At 35.9% G+C, this 23,278-nt stretch overlaps 1 protein-coding gene across 10 annotated transcripts in view; it reads right to left on the bottom strand.

Moving 5' to 3' along the window:
• LOC101889956 (uncharacterized) overlaps positions 1-23,278 on the bottom strand; it is a 414,061-nt gene that overhangs the window by 376,594 nt on the left and 14,189 nt on the right. For 9 of the 10 annotated variants that reach the window (XM_059131782.1, XM_059131781.1, XM_059131786.1 and 6 more), the window contains exon 2: positions 10,817-11,108. In XM_059131782.1, coding sequence (XP_058987765.1) covers positions 10,817-10,935 — 119 coding nt within the window. In that variant the 5' untranslated portion in view covers positions 10,936-11,108. The remainder of the gene's footprint in view (positions 1-10,816; positions 11,109-23,278) is intronic. The other variant, XM_059131783.1, reaches the window with a different exon arrangement.

Below are 23,278 nucleotides of genomic sequence, written 5' to 3'. Positions count from 1 at the left end.
TTTCTGTAAAATAATGAAGTATTTTTCTTGTCACAGTTTGAATCTTTTGCATTGTGGTGTCATCCATTTGCACAATTACTATAGATGCTTGGAAACATCCTCCATATTTATTTGAACAATAAGAAATAATGTATTCATCACTTTGATAACGACAAATCCTGTTTTCTTTATTAGCCTCTAGCGCTTAACGCAGATTCTTTCGTTAAAATTATGCCGTGGCTCTTAAATTCCTTTACATTCCATCATTGAAATTATTTTAATCATGTTCACGGAAATGTTTTTTCAATTGACAATATTGACTTCCAACTTATATCCGTTGGCGTTCTGTAGAATACATCATTTCAATAATGCGTACAGTTGAAGAATTCACATTGTGTGAAATGCATTTCATTGTGGTCGTAATACTGTAATCTGTTAATGGTTGTCGGCAATCGTTGCTCTATTCTTATGAATTTGGTTCAGTTCAAATGAGTTTGATGTTTCTGCATAAAAATATGCAGCAATTTCACCTGAATTTTAAGTTCTAAATTCAAATTAAAACAAGTTAAAAAGCAGTAAGTTCGGCCGGGTCGAACTTTGAATACCCTCCAAAATTAGAACGAATATATCGAATACGAATATAGCCGTTATATTGGTGTTTATACGACGTGAACCCATATTGTTGTCATAAGCCATTACCATTTTCAAATTCGAAACTTGAATAAACAGTGAATAATGTAGCTAACAATTCGGTGAGTATTATACCTAAAATCGTCAAAATACTGAATATAGGGAGGCAGTTATATGGGGGGCCTATACAAAGTCCTGGAATGACATAGACAACTTTCTGTCATAGGCTGAAGTATCCATTACGAACTTCAAATTCCTCATTTGAAACAATTCCGGTGAATAATGTCGCTAAAATCATCACAATACCGAATATCGGGAGGTACCGTTATATGTGGCTATACGAAGACGTGGACCTGCACCAATTTTCTGTCTTAGGCTGTAGTATCCCTTTGTCGCTAAAATCATTAAAATATCCAATATCGGGAGGTACCGTTATATGGGGGACCTACAAGGGGCTATACGAAGACGTGGACCTGCACAGACAATTTTCTGTCTTAGGCTGTGGTATCCCTTTGGAACTTCAAATACCAAATTTGAAGCAATTCCGGTGAATAATGTCGCTTAAATCATTAAAATCATCAGACAGACATCCCTAAATCGACTTAGAATTTTACGCTGATCAAGAATATATATAGTTTGTTGTGTTTTACATGAGAATTTCGAGGAGTTGCAAACGGAATGACAAAGTTAATATACCCTCCATAGTATGGTGGAGGGTATAATGAAATTTTTCAAAGCCTTTTATCATTCCTACAGCAATTGTCCGCTACTTTGTTAGCGGTAGTTAGAAAAAATAGAAATTTGTAAGAAAAGAACAAACATGGGACGATGCCGACAGTATGATACCCTACACTACTATGCACATTTTAGCAGAGCTATTCGTCACAGATATAATGGAAAACCAGATAGATTTCTAAATTATTAAGTGTTGTACTAAAATCATAAATATTGGAAACATTTTGCGGCCTATTGAAGCCTATCTATTTTCTATTTTCCAAAGACAAAAAAATTATTTAGAGCACGAAACGAATGCAGTTCACAGCTATTTCTGAGAAATATACGGTAAAATGATACAAAAAATTCCTATGATACCTATGATTCCATAAAATTACGATGATGTAGCATATGGACTTACATTATCATTATTACATTATATTGAATTATTATTACATTACTATATTATTTCTTTACTATATTAGTAGCTTTCTATATTTTATTACTACATGTATGTTAACTATTCCATTAATTTATATTTCAATGCGTTCTAGCTTAATGTAATAACAACACACACAAAAGCAACCCTTGTACTTTGTTCATTCGTTTTATGTTACGCTCAGCAACAGCATAGTTTATTTTGTTTTCTATCAATATCCAATGAGTACATTCTTGTACAAGCCGTTACCCATCAACGAGGCATTACACTCACTCTCATGTTTGTTGTTGTTTTGTGATTCTAGTAAACACTCATGATCTGTGCAACGGTTTGCGCATTCCAAACTATTTGGCATTCTTTGTTTTGTTTATGAGTTGGTTGAGTGTGCGCACGTTGATGAGAAACAGATTTTACTCATTGATAAAGCTCACTACAAATTATGTAGAGCTTTCTGCCTATAAAAGGCGTGCGCTCGATTAGAATTTTTTCATTATTGCAGATCACTTGGTTGAGGTAAGAAGTACTTAGCATTAGATACGTTCTGGTTGTCAGTGCGGTACTCTGAAAATTATAAAATTCAAGGAAGTTCTTATAGGGGATTGCTAGATACGTTCACAGTGTCGGTAGTGCCCATAAGAAAATAATTGAATGTACCAAGTGTTCTGACTTTTGTAATCATTGTTTCTTTTATAATAAAATTATAAATAAAAGACTTAAAGTAAAGCGGAGTTTTTGTGTCTTCTTATTTGGAAAGGCAACTATATAGCTGGTCCCTGGAGGCACGGACTCTCCTCCCTTTACATTTGGCGCCCAACTTTAGAAGAATCGCGAAATCTGAGAAGACTCCAGCTGTGGACAAAATTATTGTCGAATTTTGGTGCAAATTTGGAAGAAGCCATTGATATATACAACCTGGACGAAATTTCACGGAGAAGTAGTTCAAGATTAAGAAGTATGGCTACTGCAACGGAGATGTTGGAGAAGTTAATGCGAACTGTGACAGAGGCAAACATCAAAGTAAGTTCGTTTGCAAACTGCAGCGCGCGCTACAGCGGAGAAGGTGATGCAACGAAGGTGGAGGAGTTTATATCGGCCATAACCACTTACAAGATGGTAGAAAATGTGAGTGATGAGAACGCAATTAACGGGATGCCGATGCTTCTACTGGGTGATGCTTCAGAATGGTGGGCTGGAGTAAAAGGTAAGGCAAAGAAATTTGATGACGTCGTGAAGATGCTGCGGGACTCGTTCTGTCTTCCGAAACCAGCATGGCGAATATATGCTGAGATCATGGAGGGTAAGCAACAGAGAGGCGAAGCTACCGACAGTTTTATTAGAAAGAAAAGAGCTCTATTTGCGAAACTGACAAAATCACCAAGTGAAAATGATCAAATCGATATCATTTTTGGTATGCTGAGCATTGACATCAGAGATAGAGTGTTCCGGCACAAAGTTTCAAGCTTTGACGATTTATTAAAGGACGCTCGAGAGGCGGAAAATGTCATAGCAGAAAGGCAAAATAATGACGATGTTAAACCTAAAACATCTGGATCTGTCAGATGTGCTTTTTGTCACAGAAAAGGACACAAGGTAGAAGATAGCTTCAAAAAGAAACATGTTGAAGACGAAGGACGAAGGAATGCGATTTCGACCGCCCGTGAGAATACGTCTAAACCAAAGTTAGCATGTTATGGTTGTAACGCTCCGGGTGTAGTGCGTGCAAACTGTCCAAATTGCAAATCTAAAAAGGATGGCACAAATGATCAGAATGTTGCCTACTTCAATAGGATATGTAGTGACATGGTTCAAAGTGAAATTCCTCTAGTCAATATAAAATTTTTCGGATGTCTTGGACAAGTTATAATAGACACGGGTGCTAGAATGAGTGTAGCTAGCGCAAACATGAAGGAAATCATGGATTGTAATGGGTGTACTTTCCATTCATTGCGTATGGACATAAGCCTTGCTAATGGAAGCAGATCAGTCCAAAAATGTTTGGCTACCACTTGTAAAATGGAAATAGGAAGAAAAACTGTTGATATACAATTTGTCGTTTTGCCTAATGCCCGACACAATCGTACCTTGCTTGGTACGGATTTTTTGGAAAAGGCAGGAATAGTATTAAATATGGGTCAAAAATATTGGTATTTCGAAGAAGAGCCGGAAGTTCACTACCTTTTTGCTGAACCATTGCCTCTACATTTGAACCTAATTGAATCCATAAAGGTGGTGAAGAAAATTGCAAGTCCCAATGCAATCCATGCAGCAAGAATTCAAGCACAGAAACGAAAAATGGTGGAGCAGTCTCCAGATCGGTCTATGCAAAGCAGCAGTAGATATATTTCCGATTTCGAATATTTTGGACCAGATATAGGAGGAAGTGACTATTCTCCTCACTCAATCCAAGCAATTTTTAAGGACTCCCTTCCCTTAAATGAAAGAGATACTCCGGAAAGACCAAGAAGCAGCAAAAGAGCCATGCTGACTAGCAAACCAGCCACAAACACGACTCCTTCCCAGAAAGACTACTGTGATGCTATCTTCACTCCATTGTATATGGTACATTTTAAAATATTAAAAGAATCTGATGCGAAGGAAATTGCAGATAAGGAAAGGTTACAATTGGATAATTTACTGGTAAAACATATAAATGTATTTGGCGAAATTGTGGAGCCTACACCTTATATAGAACACCGCATTAATACTGGTAATCACGCTCCAATCTCGTCGGCAGCTTACAAACTATCATTTATGAAAGCTAAGGAGTTAAGAGCCGAGATTTTTAAAATGATGGAATTGGGGATCGTTGAGGAATGTGAATCTGCATGGACATCTCCTGTAGTCATGGTTCCAAAAAGAGATGGAGGAGTAAGAGTGTGTGTTGACTACCGTAAATTAAACGCTATCACTGAACCAGATAGGTACCCACTACCAAGGATGGATGACTTACTCCAGGCTGCGAAGAGACCTGACCACTTTAGATTTGCAAAGTGGCTATCATCAGATTTCTATGGCAAAAGAAGATCAAGACAAAACCTGCTTTATTACGCCGTTTGGTCTTTATCGTTTCACAAGGATGCCTTTTGGTCTGCGAAACGCACCTGCCACCTTTCAACGACTTATCGATCGCATAAAGACATCAGTTCCAGACATACTAGTACTAGCATATCTCGATGATATTATAATATGCTCTTCCACACTTCATGATCATTTACATCATCTGGATACAATTTTCACAAAGTTAGAAGTATTTAAGTTGCGTGTTAATAATGCAAAATGTCGTTTTTGTTGCTCGGAAGTCAAATACTTGGGCCACATATTGACTCCGAAAGGTATTTCAGTTGATCCAAATAATACATTGGCCATTTCTGCTAAAAAGGAGCCCAGAAATGTCAAGGAGCTTATCTCATTTATTCAAACCTGCTCATGGTACAGGAATTTTATTAATAACTATGCGCAGATAGCAAAACCTCTGACAGATCTTACAAAGAAAAACATACCTTGGAAATGGGAATATCCACAAAAGACAGCATTCGAAGAGTTGAAAAAGAGACTGATTTCGTCACCAATTTTAAAACAGGCACAAGATGGCTTGCCGTTCATCATTAGGACTGATGCAAGTTCTTTCGCTATGGGAGCAGTTTTGATGCAGGGGGAGGGTTCAGAAGAACACCCAATTGAATACATTAGTCGGTTATTCACAAGTGCAGAACGAAATTATTCTACGACGGAGAGGGAAGCACTCGCTATCGTGTGGGCTCTCTCCAAATTCCGTGGATATATCGAAGGAGCAGAGATCATATTGATGACAGATCACCAGCCTCTGCGGTGGCTGCTTACCATGAAGTGCCCAGTTGGTCGATTAGCAAGGTGGGCGCTACAAATTCAACAGTATAATTTGCGAATTGTATACATCACTGGAAAATCGAACTCTGTAGCTGATATGCTATCAAGACCAACAGGAACCGAGCACGATGGCACGATGGAAAGTTCCAAAAAAGTTCGGGAAGAACAAATGAAAGACACATGCCTAAAAGAAATTATTGATTCCATTAAAGCAAGAGATAAGAATGCGGTCCGCTGGACTAATCGCGGATATATACTAAATGACAGCGTCTTATATTGCTACAATGACGAACATACTGATGAAGCTCAACTTGTTGTACCAGAACATGAAAGGCCCGAGATTTTGAAAATTTACCACGACGATAGTACTGCCGGTCATTATGGTATTGAAAGGACCATTTCCAGAATTGCTAGTCGCTACTTTTGGCCTAATATGAGGGCTCAAATTGCAAAACACATTAAATCCTGTATCGAATGTCAGCGATATAAGTCATCGAACCTGAAACCTACTGGACTAATGCAGACTGTTAGTCATAAACAGCGTTTTGAAGTACTTTCTGTTGATTTATTTGGACCATTGCCTCCAACGAATGAGGGATTCCAGTGGATATTAATTGCGGAAGATGTAGCCACACGATGGGTAGAAATTTTCCCACTACGTGAAGCCACAGCCGAAATGTGTGCAAAAACTTTAATAGAAGAAGTTTTCTAAAGATATGGAGTCCCCAGACGTCTGAAAACAGATAACGGTGTACAGTTTATCTCATCTATTATGCAACAAGTCGCCTATTGCCTTAATATTCAACAGCAATTTACACCAGTCTATCACCCACAAGCTAACCCTGTAGAACGCAAAAATCGTGACATGAAAGTCCAACTATCCATTCTCGTACAATCACATCATGCCTCGTGGAGTTCTCATCTTAGTGCTGTAAGGTTTGCTATGAACACATCCAAATGTCAAACTACTGGTTTCACATCTGCTTATCTCACATTCGGTCGAGAATTACGGACAGTGGACGATGTGGACCGTGATCTTCGTACAATCGTAGAAAATGAAACATTTATAACCCAAATTACACCATACCTTCGAGATATGGCTAATATTTTCAAAGACGCAAAAGAAGCTGAATATCGTCAACAAGATTCCAATAAGAAAGCGTACGATTTGAGCCATAGACCGCAGTTAAATCTTGATGTTGGAGCATTGGTATTGGTTAATACACACGTTTTATCTAACGCTTCAAAGGGTCTAACTTCAAAATTTGTACCCAAAAGAGATGGACCTTACATTATCACCAAGAAGGTCGGATCCACAGCATATGAAGTCGCATCGCCAACAAATCCTACTATGCCGTTGGGAACCTACCATTCATCAGCCATAACTCTTTACCGAAGAGCTAATAATGTGCAGTCAGAACCCCTTCATCCCATGAAGAAGAGAGGAAGACCGAAGAAATCTTAACTTGTTGTCGTGCCATCGGGGCGATGTCGCACTCCAAAGGGGGAGTTTGTAGCATATGGACTTACATTATCATTATTACATTATATTGAATTGTTATTATATGACTATATTATTTCTTTACTATATTAGTAGCTTTCTATATTTTATTACTACATGTATGTTAACTATTCCATTAATTTATATTTCAATGCGTTCTAGCTTAATGTAATAACAACACACACAAAAGCAACCCTTGTACTTTGTTCATTCGTTTTATGTTACGCTCAGCAACAGCATAGTTTATTTTGTTTTCTATCAATATCCAATGAGTACATTCTTGTACAAGCCGTTACCCATCAACGAGGCATTACACTCACTCTCATGTTTGTTGTTGTTTTGTGATTCTAGTAAACACTCATGATCTGTGCAACGGTTTGCGCATTCCAAACTATTTGGCATTCTTTGTTTTGTTTATGAGTTGGTTGAGTGTGCGCACGTTGATGAGAAACAGATTTTACTCATTGATAAAGCTCACTACAAATTATGTAGAGCTTTCTGCCTATAAAAGGCGTGCGCTCGATTAGAATTTTTTCATTATTGCAGATCACTTGGTTGAGGTAAGAAGTACTTAGCATTAGATACGTTCTGGTTGTTAGTGCGGTACTCTGAAAATTATAAAATTCAAGGAAGTTCTTATAGGGGATTGCTAGATACGTTTACAGTGTCGGTAGTGCCCATAAGAAAATAATTGAATGTACCAAGTGTTCTGACTTTTTATAATAAAATTATAAATAAAAGACTTAAAGTAAAGCGGAATTTTTTGTGTCTTCTTATTTGGAAAGGCAACTATATAGCTGGTCCCTGGTGGCACGGACTCTCCTCGCTTTACAATGGTGAATTTCACAACCGAAAAAAATTTCCGCCTGCTGATTAATCTGCTTATGGCTTTTTTAATTTTTGAAGGAAATTTCGGAATAATTTCCATTTTGGCTTCCATGGATTTCCTATTTATAATCTGGCTATGTACAAAGTTGTTGTTGCGACATATGATGTGCGATAGGATGATTTGTGATTGATGTTGCAATTTTTTACCATGAATTTTTGTAAAACGAAATAGATTACAATAAATAAATGTAGACAGAGTTCAAAGTTCTAAATTCCAATTTCAGGGCAAATAGAGTGGTTTTGTATCATTGGTTCGGGTAGTAATGATAAACAGTTTGGATGTTTCCCAACTTAATTTGAACTCAGGCAAGTGGTCGAGTGAAGTAATTGCATGAAATGCAATCATTTTTATTAAAATTTTTGGTGGAAACATATCATATCTATATATTTATCCTAAATATATAAAATTTGAAACTTCTTTTATAGTTTCCATACTTTTCTTTAAAAGCAAATTTAATTCATCTCTTAAAAAGAATGATTTTACTTGGAAACACTTTCAATTTGTGGTGTTGTTGAAAAGCAAATAACTTGGTCGGCGGCTTTTCTGTTTTCCTTTCTTTTAAATTGTTTCACTACAACAATCCACATGTACTTCGCAGACAAAAAAAAAAAACTTTCTTTTTATCTTCTTAATGGAGTATATTCGGTCCGGCTGGACTGATTTATTTCTTCATGTAGTTTGTTTTTGTAACATTTTTTCCACAACTTCATCGATGCAATTTTATTTGAAATAAACCTGTTTTATATTGAACTACAAACTACTATCAATACACTCATTCCGGATTGTGATTGATTCCTTTACAGTTTTATACGTTTCTGTGTGTATTATGTTAGACATTTTTTTGGGTAACTTCAATTTAATCTCTCATAGCAAAAAAAATGCTTTGTGGGTTGCTTCCGCTTCTCAAACGTTTTACTTTTATTTGAAACATTTGTTGAATTTCTTTTTGTTGTTGGTGCGTCCATCTGTTTTTTAGAGTTTAAATTCTATACATCAATTGTTCTTTCGAGAGATAACAACTCTTCACCATTTATTTTGCAATGGAGGTACTGAGGGTACACGTTATTTGATACTGACAGGTAGGTATACACTCCCAAAAAATATATCCAATATCGTCAAAATTTGATAAAACACAATATTTATATCAAATGTAAAGATGGGTAACATTGGTCCGGGCCGAACTTTTTAATACCCTCCACCATTAGGAAGGAACTTGAAAAACGTTAAAAAAATTTCGTCGAAAAGTACGGCTTTAATTAAATCCGTTATATGGGGGGGGCCTCCATACGCAATTTTTTGCCATAGACTGTAGTACCGATTCCGGACTTTGTTTACGAATTTTAAAACAATTCCGGTATATAATGTCTCTAATACCATAAAAAGACCAAAGCATAGAAATGTGATTTCCTGTTATAAGAAGTAGTACCCGTTAAGAGCTCCAAGTATCAAATTTGAAATAATTCCTGCGAATAAATGCGACAGAAATCGCAAAAAACCTTATATCAGGAGTTGCCGTTTTATGGGTATTATACCAAACCTTACACCTATATAGATATTTCTATCCAAGGATGTATTTTACATACCGGGAACATAAACTGCCAATTTACAGCGAATTCGTTTTAAAGATTTGACAAAACAAAAAAAAAAAAAACTCAAAACACCCTAAATCTGTACACCTAAAAATTTAGGATTCGCTCCATAAAAATGTACTAAATACAGGGTGAGATGAAAAAACGGCAACCAACTTCAGACTGCTGTTATTTCTAAGCCACGACAGTTTTTTAAATTATTCCAGTGACAGCTCATTATATGACTTACTAGCGTACAAAAGCATTTTGGTGAGAATTTTCCTGAAAAAAAGTTATTCGTGATGGAATTCAGGCGTGATAGTGTGATTTCTTTATATTTGGCTGGAAAACCACAAGTGGCTATCGTTAGAGCACTCCAGTATTTAAATGTGAATAAATCGTTTGTGTCTCGTACCATCGCTCGTTACCGTGAAACTGGTAGCGTAGTCCAACATTAAGGAAGTGGATGGAAGAAAACAGCAACATCAGCAGAAATGGTTGGAAAAGTAAAGAGCAACTTGATCGAAACCATCGTCGTAGTGTCTGAAAAATGGCTCATGAGCTGAACATATCGCAATATTCCATTCGGCAAATATTGATAAATGAGCTCCGGGTAAAATCCCAAAAAGTCGCTCTCCGCTCATTTTAATCGACCGTGGCATCAGAATAAATGCTGAATATTATCTTGGACACGCAAACATTTTGGCCGCAGACCTTGGACATTCCAACAGGACTCAGTACCATCGCACTCAGCACCCGCCATTCCAGAATGGTTACAAAAATCAATGTCCGCCAAAATCTCCGGATATCAATCCGTTGGACTATTGTGTCTGGAGTATTTTGGAAAGCAAGGTTGGCACTAAAAAAGACCAAAGAGTCGATCACTTCAAGCAAGCGCTTCGCCGGGAATGGACCAAAATGCCGCAGATCAACATTCGACTGTAATTAAGACAATTGGGGGCCAATCGTAAAATTTATAGCATTATCTGATAGGAGGATTATTTTTGCGCCACCTTGTACTATACAAATATTATATTTATATAACACTTATACGATGAATATATTAATATATACTACACTATATAAAGTGTTTCCTTCAAGTAGCAAATTGCGAGATGCGCCTTAAAGTATGTTATAAAAATGCTTAACATAAATTTAGAAAAAGTAGCTTTACATATGATTCTAACATTATGTGTATCCTAGCCTTTGCATTGTAATTCCAAAGAAAACCAAAAACAATGACAACTTACCCATCAGAACCAAAAGCTTTCAATTCACGATCTAAGGTCTCCTTGACATTTTGTTGGGAATACAAGCCAATTGGGGAGTTGAATTGTTTGTGCACCAATTTACGTTGAACAGCAGCCATTTTTTTATTGTATTTGTATTAGTGTTATTATCAAAAAAATGTGTTTAAATTATTATTTTTCAATTCTGGAAAATATGAAAAATTGCTTGATTAATTTCTGCGAATTGTTTATTGCCTTTGTGAGTAATAAAGCCTTCGACCACGGACAACTGGTTGATGAATGATGTTTTTTTCTGAAAATAAAACGAAAAAAAAATTATTAAAACATATGAAATTTCAAATTGTCAAAGAGTCATCAAATGTTTGTTTTTGTCAAAGAGAGTAGGTATCTAGGGGCTGCATTTTTTGTTCTACGAAAATATGAAATGTAAAATATTTTCTTTGTAAAACGTTTCATTTCACATATGAAATTAAAAATATTTTCTTTGTAAAACGTTTCATTTCACATTTTCATAGAAGAAAGAATGGACCCCCAGCCTCAGATTTGCAACAATGTTGGTGTATGTTTGTGAGTTTGAGAATATATGTATGAAATTTTGAGGCAACATGAACATCAAAATCATTTTAATTTTGATAATGAAACCTATTCAAGTAAGTAAAGTTTATTATGATACTTGTCAATAGAAAACTGAAAAAAACTGAAAAAAGGAAAAAAAAATTCTTGGGTACAAAAAATATTTTAAGTTTTAATAATGAAATCAATATTTCGAAGATAATTATTAATAACTTGTGAACTGATGGATGGGATCACCATGCACATACAGAAGGGTTTATTGGCAGTAAATTATTTAAAATGTACATAAAGTACATGTACTACGTATATATACTATTTACCCATGTTTGAACGTTACGTCTAAACTTTTATATTTAATGCAAGATGAGGGTGGCATAAAAAATAACAACAAAAAAATCTAACCGTAAAAAATTAATTAAAAGCGGATTTATTAAAGATTTCACTTGGGTAATGGTTTCACCTGTGGTTGGATTCTTGTTTTATGAAAATATAAAATGAAAAATATTTCCTTTATACAATTTTTCATTTGACATTTCTTTTCTTTATAAAAGTTTTTATTTCATATTTTCATATGTAGAACAAGAATTGAGGCCCAAATCATTTGCATGAGCTCAAAGGAGGTCGTCCGATTATCTTTTCAATATTAAAATAAACAATCTGTGTCTCTGTAATTCACATTTCAAGTACAACCTTGTTCGAGCTCTGCAACTCAGGTGGTAACACATTTATTTTCATATTGGACCATTGTATATGTGGTGTCCGTTGGAATTGCAATTTTCGAATTTCGAAAAAAGGAAAGTTGTGCTCAATTGTGCCGCAAATCTTTTTTCGAACCTCGCTAAAAATTTCTGAAATATTCGAAGAAAGATTTTTTCGAAAAAAATCTGAGAGTTGCAATTTTCGAATTTCGAAAAATTTAAGTTTGTGCTGAGTAGTACACGGTTTGTGCCCATTTGTGCCGTTAAATTTTTTTCGATATATCTTACCAATTTCGAAAAACACGACAATTTCGAAGGTATACCAGAATAGCAATTTTCGAATTTCGAATATCCCAGAAATTTTTTCGAATTTCAACAAAAAATTTCGGCACAATTGAGCACAAACCTAGCAGAATTCAGCACAACTTTCCTTTTTTCGAAATTCGAAAATTGCAATTCCAACGGTTACCACATCCATCGTATCTTATCTATTAAAGTCACAAAGGAGGCGAATTTAGTCCTTAGTTTTTTTAGTCTTAATCTTACTGTCACCAGTTTTCAACGGGAAATTTGGAATGGGAGTCACTGATAAACTGCAGGATAGATGTACCAAAGAATTTGTGTAAATTCAAACATTAAATCAACCAAAAGTTCTAACATGGTACTAAACTTCTAAAATGGTATTGTATAACCGATAGAGCTAACAGGTAAAAAAAGCACCTAACTAAAATAAACCTAAAAAGCCGGGCCGAACTTTTTATACGACCCAACATTTAGAAGAACCTTGAAAAATTTCCAAACAAATTCCGACGAAAAATACTGCTCAAATGACAACCGTTATATGGGGGGTAAACGAAGACGTGGCCCTGCATAAGTAATTTTTGTCATAGACTGTAGTAACGGTTCCGAACTTCAAATACGCAATTTGAAACAATTCCGGTGAATAATATCGCTATAATCATGAAAATACCAAGTATCTGTGGGTACCGTTATATGGGCGCTATACTTAAAGCGTAGACCTATATAGACAATTCTCTTCTAGGGGGTAAAGTACTCAGAGGGAACCCATTGTGTGGATTTTAAAACAATTCCATTGAAAAATGTGGCAAAAATCATCGAAATACCGAACCGCGAGGAACCGTTATATAAGGGATATATGATATCGTGGACCTATATAGACAATTCTCCTTCAGGGGATGAAGTACTGACAATGAACTCCTTGTGTAAATTTATAGAAAATTCCAGTGAAAAATGTCGCTAAATCATCAACATTTTGAATATCGGGAGGTGCCGTTATATGGGGGATATACGATATCTATCGTATATAGAAAATTCACAATGAACTCTTTGTGCAGAATTTGAGATAATCCAATGAAAAATGTGTCTAAAATCATCAAAATGCCGAGAATCGGGTGGAACCATTACATGAGGGCTACATGATATCGTGGACCGATATATCCCATCTTCAAACTTGATCTGCCTGTAGATAAATAAGATATATGCAAATGTTTAGCTTCCCATCTTAATTCGTTTTGACGATAGCGTGATTACAACAGATGGACAGGGCTAAATCTTCTAAGAATTTTACACTAATCAAGGGTCTAACATGATTATTTCGAGAGTTACAAAGGGAATGACGAACTTTATAATGCTTCTTACCATATATATGGAAATTTGGACATATGGAGGTGGTTTCGGAAATGTGTACTATAATTGTACAAAAAATACTGAATGGGTGAGGGATATAGATTAAATTTTGAGATTTGATATTTCGATGATGGTATCTGTGTATAAGATTTGGCGGTGGTTTGAAAATGCGTCCTTTATTTCTACGAAAAGTACTAAATAGTACAACATTTGGTATTGGGTAAGGGATAGGGTTGGAATCCTCAAATTTGATATTTTAAGTCTCTTTTGTTATCTAAAATTGAGGCATGGAGGTGGTTTCGGAAATGTGTACTATAATTGTATGAAAAGTACTAAATTTGGTACAGTTTGGTATTAGGTGAACAGATTGAGCTTGAAGTCTGATATTTGCTATTAGGGTCGCTATTCATGTGTATCGTAATTGTACGAAAAGTTCTGAATGGTACTACTATTTGTTATGGGGTGAAAGGTTAAGACAAAATTCTTAAATTGATATTTATATTACTGAGTATCTGTGCATGCATCCTATATTTGTACGAATAGTACTAAATGGTACTAAAATTTGGTATTGGATGAAGGTATACGGCTGGAATCGTCAAAATTGATACTGAGGTCACGGTTTATTTCCGAAAAGCACTAAATCGTGCTAAATTTGGTGGAGGAATAGAGCTGAAATTCTGAAATTTGATATAGATGCCATTGCTGGTGTCTGTGGTTAAGATATGGAGGTAGTTTTGGAAATGTGTACTATAATTGTTTCACAAATACTAACTGGCACTAAATAGGGTGAAATAATAGAGCTGGAGTTCCAAAAGTGGATAACTCAGTATACCTCTTTTTTAGTATCTGAGACTGAGGTTTGGAGGTGGTTATGGAGGTGGTTAAAGTACTTAAATTGGTATAGAGCGATGGAATAGAGCTGAAATCCTAAAATTTGACTTGGTGTCTGGATGTAGATGTTATTTTGGTGTCTTTGGTATTATGTAAAGAATAGAAATGAAATCCTGAAATTTGATATACGAAGATGTGCACCTGCACAGACAATTTTCTGTCTTAGGCTCTAGTATCCATTAAGAACTTCAAATACCAAATTTGAAACAATTCCGGTGAATAATATCGCCAAAATCATCAAAATACCGAATGCCGTTATATGGGGGCTATACGAAGATGTGGACCTGCACAGACAATTTTCTGTCATAAGCTGTACTATCCATAACGAACTCCATTTCGTTCGGAAGATAGAGTGATTTCCACAGACGGACGGACATCGTTAAATCGACACATAATGTTAAGCTGATCAAGAATATATATACTTTGTGGGGCCTTAAGTATATTTCTAGATGTTACTAACGGAGTGACAAACTTAATATATCCTCCATACTATGGTGGAGGGTATAAACATGGATTATGCAGATGTTCGCTATAATTTAGCATCCTATCTATTAATTAATCATAGTTTAAGTCTAGGATCTTTTTTAACACATCAGTAACTTGTTTGATCACTTCTACTTCGTTGACGGAGTTGTACACTAAAAAAAAAAAATTGGTAGCTACATGAGCCGCACAATACGTTACAAGTTAATATAAGAAATTACTTTCAACATAACCAATACAATTTATATTAGTCGACTTTTAGTGGCCTAAAAATAATAATATATTTCCCAGAACATGACCTTGAAAATGTAATTGGCTTGAAGGTTGATTGGACAGGGTGGGATGAAAAAACTGCAACCAATTTCAGACTCCTGTCATTTCTAAGCCACTCGTACGACAACTGTTAAAATTATTCTAGTGACAGTTCATTATATTGTTTACAAGCGTACAAAAGCATTTTAGTGAGAATTTTCCAGACGCAAGTGGCTATCGTTAGAGCACTCCAGCATTTAAATGTGAAAAATTCTTTTGTGTCTCGTACCATCGCTCGTTACCGTGATACTGGTAGCGTAGCCCGACGTCAAGGAAGTGGACGGAAGAAAACAGCAACATCAGCAGAAATGGTTCGAAAAGTAAAGAAGCGACTTGATCGAAACCCGCGTCGCAGAGGCAGAAAAATGGCTAGTGAGCTGAACATATCGCAATATTCCATTCGGCAAATATTGAAAAATGACCTCGGGCTAAAGCCATTGAAATTCAAAAAAAGTGCAAGAACTTACACCGCAACAGAAAGAAAATTGATTCAAACGAGCTAAGGAGTTGCTTCGATTGGTCGAAAGTTGTGAACTGCCAAATTTGGTTTTCTCCGATGAGAAAACATTCCAAGAGGTCAGCTGAAAATGTGCACCTTCGGTTGGATACCAGCCATGGTGATGGTGTGGTCGCTCTCCGCTCGTATTAATCGACTGTAGCATCAGAATATATGCCGAATATCATATCGAAAATATTCTGGAGGGTATATTAAAGCCTTGGGCAAGCAAACTTTTTGCCCCCCAGACCTTGGACTTTCTAACAGAACTCAGATCCATCGCACGCAGCACTCGCCACCCAATAATGGTTACAAAATGAGGTTCCTCGCTTCATTTCCAGCGCACAATGGTAAATTCGTTGGACTATTGGGTTATGGAGTATTTTGGAAAGCAAAGCTGGCACTAAAAAATGCCAAAGTGTCGATCACCTCAAATAAGCGCTTTGCCGGGAATGGGCCAAAAAAAAAAAAAAAAACATTCGGGCAGCGTATGACGGTTTCATTAGCCCTTTGAAGACCATAATTCGTGCCAAAGGTGGGCAACAAATTTACACTAATTCTAAAATTGAATGCTATTTCCGAAATTGTTTGCTTTTATTTAATAAAATTAAAAAAAAATGTAAAAATTATGGCGTTTGACTTTGTTGCAGTTTTTTTTTTATCTCACCCTGTATATAGCTATCAACATTTGATCAAAAAACCAATTACTGGAAATGGGAGTTTTTGCTGGGTGCATATATACAGTATCGCATGGTCGACATCACATTGTTGCAGTTTTCATTTAATTCTAAAATCATATTTAATGTTTTCTTTTTACCAAAATTATTTAAAAACTACAAATTCCTAACATTTTGATACGACCGTAGGCCATAATTCTATCATGTCTTATCTAAATATCCCGACATGGCCATATTCAATTGCATTCCATGGCCTTGTGTTTTATTTAATTTTGTAACCATCCAGGACGATAATTAAATGTAACGGGCCAATTCAATTAAATCTATGACTGTTGAACAGGAACACACACACAGGCCAACGCTAGCCGCTGCCAGATTTAACTGGGCAAATTCCGCAACATAGATACATACCAACATGGGCTGCCATGCCTGCGTAATTGGAATTGACGAGAACGGACTTCCGATATGTAATGTTCCATTATAAAATTGTCTGCAACCAAATTGGCATTCCCAAATAGATGGGTGGCTATGCCAGACATCCTAGTTGCGTCAGTATGTATTGATTTCATTAATGCCCCAAGGAGGTGGGGGGCATACAGCTTGTTCGCACAGTAAGCAGCCATGCACAATGTTCACGCCATACGACGACCTACAAATAGTGAAATAGCATGGCATGCGTCTATCAATTAAATAATATTATCCTTACGAGGATTAAATAACCTTCGATAACTTCCACCTGTTGGTTGTTTTGTTCGATTGGTTGTTGGTATTATTGTTATTGTTGTGAGCTGGAAACCCATTCAGCCAGGTTGGCTCGCCTACTAACCCGCGTGTCAATAGTCGTACAGCATAATTCAATTAATATTTACCAGGATGTGTTTAATTAAAAGCTGGTGGGTATTGTAATTGAATAAATATACTCTTCATAAGGGTATGATGTTTATGTCAGAACGATTGGTATGAAATTATTATTTTTAAAAGCGGACAGGGTATTATAACCTGGTTTTGGTTGGCTGTAGACCCAGCTTTATATATTGCAAAATTAATATCTCGACAAGCTGAGTCAGATCTAGATGCGAGTGTATCTGGCGTTTTAGACTTTGGAATCATGATATAGATATCAGTTTTGATAGAATCGTTAGGATATTTAAATTTATTTTGTTGAATTTCGGATAGTGTCCAGGGATTGAAATTGGCTGAAAAGTCTAATTCTTACTTTGACACTTTCCCCAAAGAAATTAAGTTCGGCCGGGCCGAACTTTTAATACCCTTCACCATTGGGTAAAGAAACTATTTTTATATATAAGTATCTGAATTCAAACGTGTTCCACTTAAACTACAAATGCCAGTAGGACCGTTTGGATAATACTGCTAAACTTTTCAAAAAACCAAAAAGTGGGTGAGCCGCTGTATGGGGCCATACCAAAACGGGAGCCTCCATAGACAATTTTATACTTAAAGGATTGTCATCTACCAATTCTACTTAAATAACAAAAAAAAAAAAAAAAAAAAAAAAAAAAAAACATTTTCATGAGTAAATATGACTAGGATTATCAAAATACCTAGTATCGATGGGTATCGTTATGTGTGCGCTATAGGAAAACGTGGACCTAAATTTCCAATGCTCTGCCGCCGTATCTAGAACACATTATGAACTACAAATACGAATTTTTAGACAAATCCGTAGAGAAATGTAGCTAAAATGTTAAAAACATTGAATATCTGGAGGTACCGTTATATGGTGGCCATTTCAAAACGTGGACCGATATATCTTATTTTCAATACCAACCCTCCTAGACCCAATACAAATTGTTTTGTTTTTAAGTTATACGTCAAGTATTGTCTGCAGTATCGTGATTTCCACACACAGATGGACCGACATAGAATCTTATGCTGGTCATGAATATATATACTTTATGGGGTCTACGACGAATATTTAGGATGTTACAAACGGAATGACAATGGCACTTACTTTTCAAGGTGGAACTAAAAATTATGTAACACCTCGAAATATTTGTCCCGACATAGGCAACTCTATATCGATTTTCCTATCTCGCCGAGCTGAATCGATCTAGCTATGTATGTCCGTCCGTCAGTTGTTCCATGTTCATTTGTAATCACTCTACCGGCAATTATGGCCCGATACTCACGAAAATCAACATGGAGAATCAGAATAGAACCCTGGAGATGATCGCATAATATTTAGGGGTTGAAATGGAAAAAAAATCTGATGGTAATGTTTATCGGGGGATAAGGGAGGGAATACCTAGGTTTCCTCTTCTATTGAGCTTACGATTTCGTTACTTGTGTAAAACCAGCATAGAATAGTCAAAGGTCGGGCGGGAACGACTATATGATACCCTACACCACTATGCATATTTAGCAGAGCTCAGGTAACAAAAGAAACTATTTCAAGTGGATCATATAACATTTGGCTTTAGAGCAGTTATAGTTTGCTATGTACTTGCTTCTAGACTGTATTCGGTCGGATGTACCGAAATTCAGGACTTTTTGACAGGTATTGGTCATTTGGTGCACAATTAACCCGAAATCGGTTGAAGATATACATCGGACCTGTATCCAAATCTGAAAATTTGGCAGAGGTATTCCTGGGCTGTATCTGATAACTGGTACCAAATATCATTGTTGTCGAATGCATATTACGAATGTGAAGGACTTAAACACCAAATCAAATGAAACATATATATGTGCGCTACAGCTATATCTGCACAGATTTTCACCAATTTTCAAGCACTTGTTTATAGGATGGATTCAGTCGTAATTGCCAAAACTCAGTCCATTTGGGCTGATATTATCCATTTGGTGCACAATAAATCTGATATCGGATAATGATATATATGGGAGCTATATCCTAATCTGAATTTATAAAAACAACAATAATGGGATTAAGCCTGACTATTTTGCAACAACAAAGAAAGTGTTTAATACTTTATTAAAAAAGGGGCCAGAATATACCGTTTTTTGGCTCGCTTGAGAGCTAAAATTTCCGGATTTCGAGGAATCTTAAAGCGAAAATTTCCAAAAGTGTGAAAGTGGGGGGAAAGTGGTCCCTCTATGTAAGTTACTATGCGATGTAAACTTTCAAAACGCCGATACACTTGTCTTTTTTAGCTATAATTTCATAATCTGCTGGATTTTCCCTCGTAATTATTTTTGGTGTTGCAATCAGTATTTCCCTGATGCCCGGGCTCAATACTTAATAAAGATCAAGCTGATGATTGTAAATATATAATGTATGTGGTAAAAGCCTTAAAAATATCAACTGTAGGGCCATGTGAGTGAATTTTTGATAGCTGTATAAAGCGCCAAAAAGTTAATAAATTGCTAATTAAAGTTTTATTTTATTTTTTTATTTTTATTTTTCTCCTCAACGTCGTATTTATTTTTTGCTTAAGTTTTTATACCCTACAACACTATGTGTTGGTGGTATTATAAGTTTGATTGGACCAAAAATTATGTAACACCTCGAAATATTGGCTTCCCACATAGGAAAGTATATATGGATCTTCCCATCTCGCCGAGATGAGACGATCTAGCTATGTATGTCAGTCCGTCCGTCTGTCCATGTTAATTTGTAATCAAGCTACAGGTCGCAATTATGAACCGATCCTCATGAAATTGAAAATGAAGGTGGGGTTATGGTCAGAATAGAACCATATTGTTTTTGGAGATGATCGCTCGATATTTAGGGGTTGAAATGGACCAGAAACAGAAAACATCCTAATTTTGCAGTTGCTCTATAGGCCACAATTATGAACCAATCGAAGCGAAAATTTACATGGAGTTAGAGTTTAGGAGTGGGCAGAAACCTACCAATTTGCGACAGTAATTAGCGGGTAAAATCAAATACATTGAAAGATCACATCTGATCGTTAGAGTGATGCTAATAGCCATATATATAAATAAATTGATCTTATTTATTCTGCTTATAAATCAAGAACCACTGGACCGATTTTCACAATTCCCATCAATTCGGAATGGTCTCTTGCCATAAAACGATAAAATCTAAGAAAATCGAGGAAAAATATACCACTAAAAAGTGAATATCTTTTGTCGATTCTTTTCAATTTTTGTCATATTTTTTTATCGCATGCGATTTTTTCAATTTGACTTATTTGAATTGTAAATTTTCTAAATTTTTACACCCCCAACACTACGATCCACACGAAATTTTGCATGGGGGTAAGGTTAGGGTCGCTCTATAGGCCACAATTGAAAACTAATCGACAGGGAATTTGGCATCAGAAGAGAGTTAAGGACAGGGAAGAAGTTTAGCATTTTGGATGACCATTGGATTATATTTAGCTATAAAATATACCACAACTTTCGTGGTAAATTCTTTTGAATACTTAAATATTGGCCAAATTTTTCGGTCAAAAAACTAACTGTAACCTCTGGGCGGGGCTCTTTGACATTATTTCAAAAACAAAATCTTCCAAAATAGATTTGGATATAAGGGGACTTCGAACATATTGTAGTGTTGTAGGGTATCACATGATCGGCCCCGTACGTTTATAGCCTTTACTTACTTTTTTTTGTTTTTTTTGGTTCCAACTAGAGTTGCCTCAATCAAGTTCATGGTTCACTACACCTGCTCTTAACCGTATGAGTGATTTCAAAAATTGCATGTATTTCATATCACTCATACACATATATATATATATATATGGGAGCTATAGCTATATCTGAACCGATCTTCACCAAATTTGACATACTAGCTTCTAGACTCAATTCGGTCATAAGTGCCAAACTACATCGCATTGGGACAAGTATTAGACGTTTGGTGCACAATAAAAAGTGAATCGGACGAAGTAATATATATCGGAGCTATATCCAAATCTGTATTTAATGTATTTCCCCAAATATTGTGCATATTACGGCTGCGGAGGACAAAAATAATCGGATAAACAATATATATGAGAGCTATAGCTATATCTGAACCGATTTTAATCAAATTTGGCATACTTATTTGCAGGTTGTAGTGCAAAATTCCATACTATTCGGGCTGATATTACACATTTGGTGCACGATAAAAAGCAAATCGGGCGAAAATATATATGGGAGCTATATCTAAATTTTTACCGATCATCTCCAATTTCAATAGGGCTCGTCCTTGGGCCAAGCAAATGATTTGTAAAAAATTCATCTGGATCGGGAAATAAATGCGAACAAAAATACATGGACAGACGGACGGACATGAATAAATCGACTCAGAATGTGATTCTATGCAGATCATCAAATGGAAGTATGGGTCTATCTCGTTTCCTTTTACAAACAAATGCACAAAGACATAATACCCTGACCAACATGCGGTGTAGGGTATAATACCTTGAACCTGTCGCTGCAGTTATATGGGAGCTATATCAAAACGTGGACCCATATAGCACATTTTCAATACCAGAACTTAAATCTCCCTACCGTTCAGAAGCTAAAGTGATTTCCACAGACGGACGGACATAGCTATATAGGCATATAATTTCACGCTGATCAAGAATATTTATTACATTTAAATATTGCATTTCTGTTTTATACATCCATTTTTAGTTTTTTATTCAATATTACAAGTGATGCCCTCTTTAGTTCTGTAACATCCATATTGATGGTCGTTACACAATATTTATAAACTATATAAAGAATTTTGATTGCCTTTCTCAATACTACAGAAATTTGATACAATATTTACTGTTTTTTGTTGTTGTATTTGTATTTGCGTCGAGTGGATTAATAGCTAATAATATAGAAACAAACCAAGTGTTGTGGTATGATTTCCAGTTATTGCAATTATTGTTATTATTGCTTTAGGAAATTTTATTGTTTGTATGCAAATATGTTACTTATATTTGTCTGCATGGGTGTGTTTGTATATATATATATATGTGTGTGTGTGGGAGTGTATTTGAGGTTTACTGTATTTCACACAAAAGCTTCCTGTTCATATGCATGAATATACGAAATAATATCCTGTATATGGAGTCATAACAAATCCAACATAATGATGGCAACACACTAACACAATACACATAACACACACACACATACAAGCCGACACAAGAGGATAAACAAAAACCACAAACAAAGTTGTGTTGCCAATTCTAAACATGTACCGGAAATGTTTACAATTGCATAAATGATGCAAAACATTGCAGTAAATGTTTCCCATACACTCACTGGTACACACACACACACACACTCAAATGAGCAGACATACTACATACATACACCCGAACATACATTGTAAGCTGGCATTTTTATATATAGACATTATGTGTGTGGGTTTGTGCATGTGTGAAAAGTGCCTAACAAATGACTGTTGCCAGGCCAATTAACTTATGACCTACTGTGGCAACAGACACCATTTTCCAGCTGCAACACACCGTCGCCTTTGCCATGTAAAAATAATAAACAAACGCACACATGCACACGCATAAGAAATGCATAAGGCGAGAGAAATCAAAAACAAATATCTGTACGCCACCAACAACCTGGAGGTTATTCAAGTAGCTTTTTACCGTCCTAAGACGGAAGATAAGTACGACATTTAATGTATGCATGCACAGAAAAAAAAAACAAAAAAGGGAAGAGAAAAAAAAAACTTTGTACACCACCAGATTGACACTTTAACAGAGGGGAATGATAGCTTTTTGCCTGGTATATCATTTCTTAA

The sequence above is a fragment of the Musca domestica genome, unplaced genomic scaffold (assembly GCF_030504385.1).
Source record: "Musca domestica strain aabys unplaced genomic scaffold, Musca_domestica.polishedcontigs.V.1.1 9, whole genome shotgun sequence".
Lineage (NCBI taxonomy): Eukaryota > Metazoa > Arthropoda > Insecta > Diptera > Muscidae > Musca > Musca domestica.
This window is presented reverse-complemented; position numbering and strand designations above follow the sequence as displayed.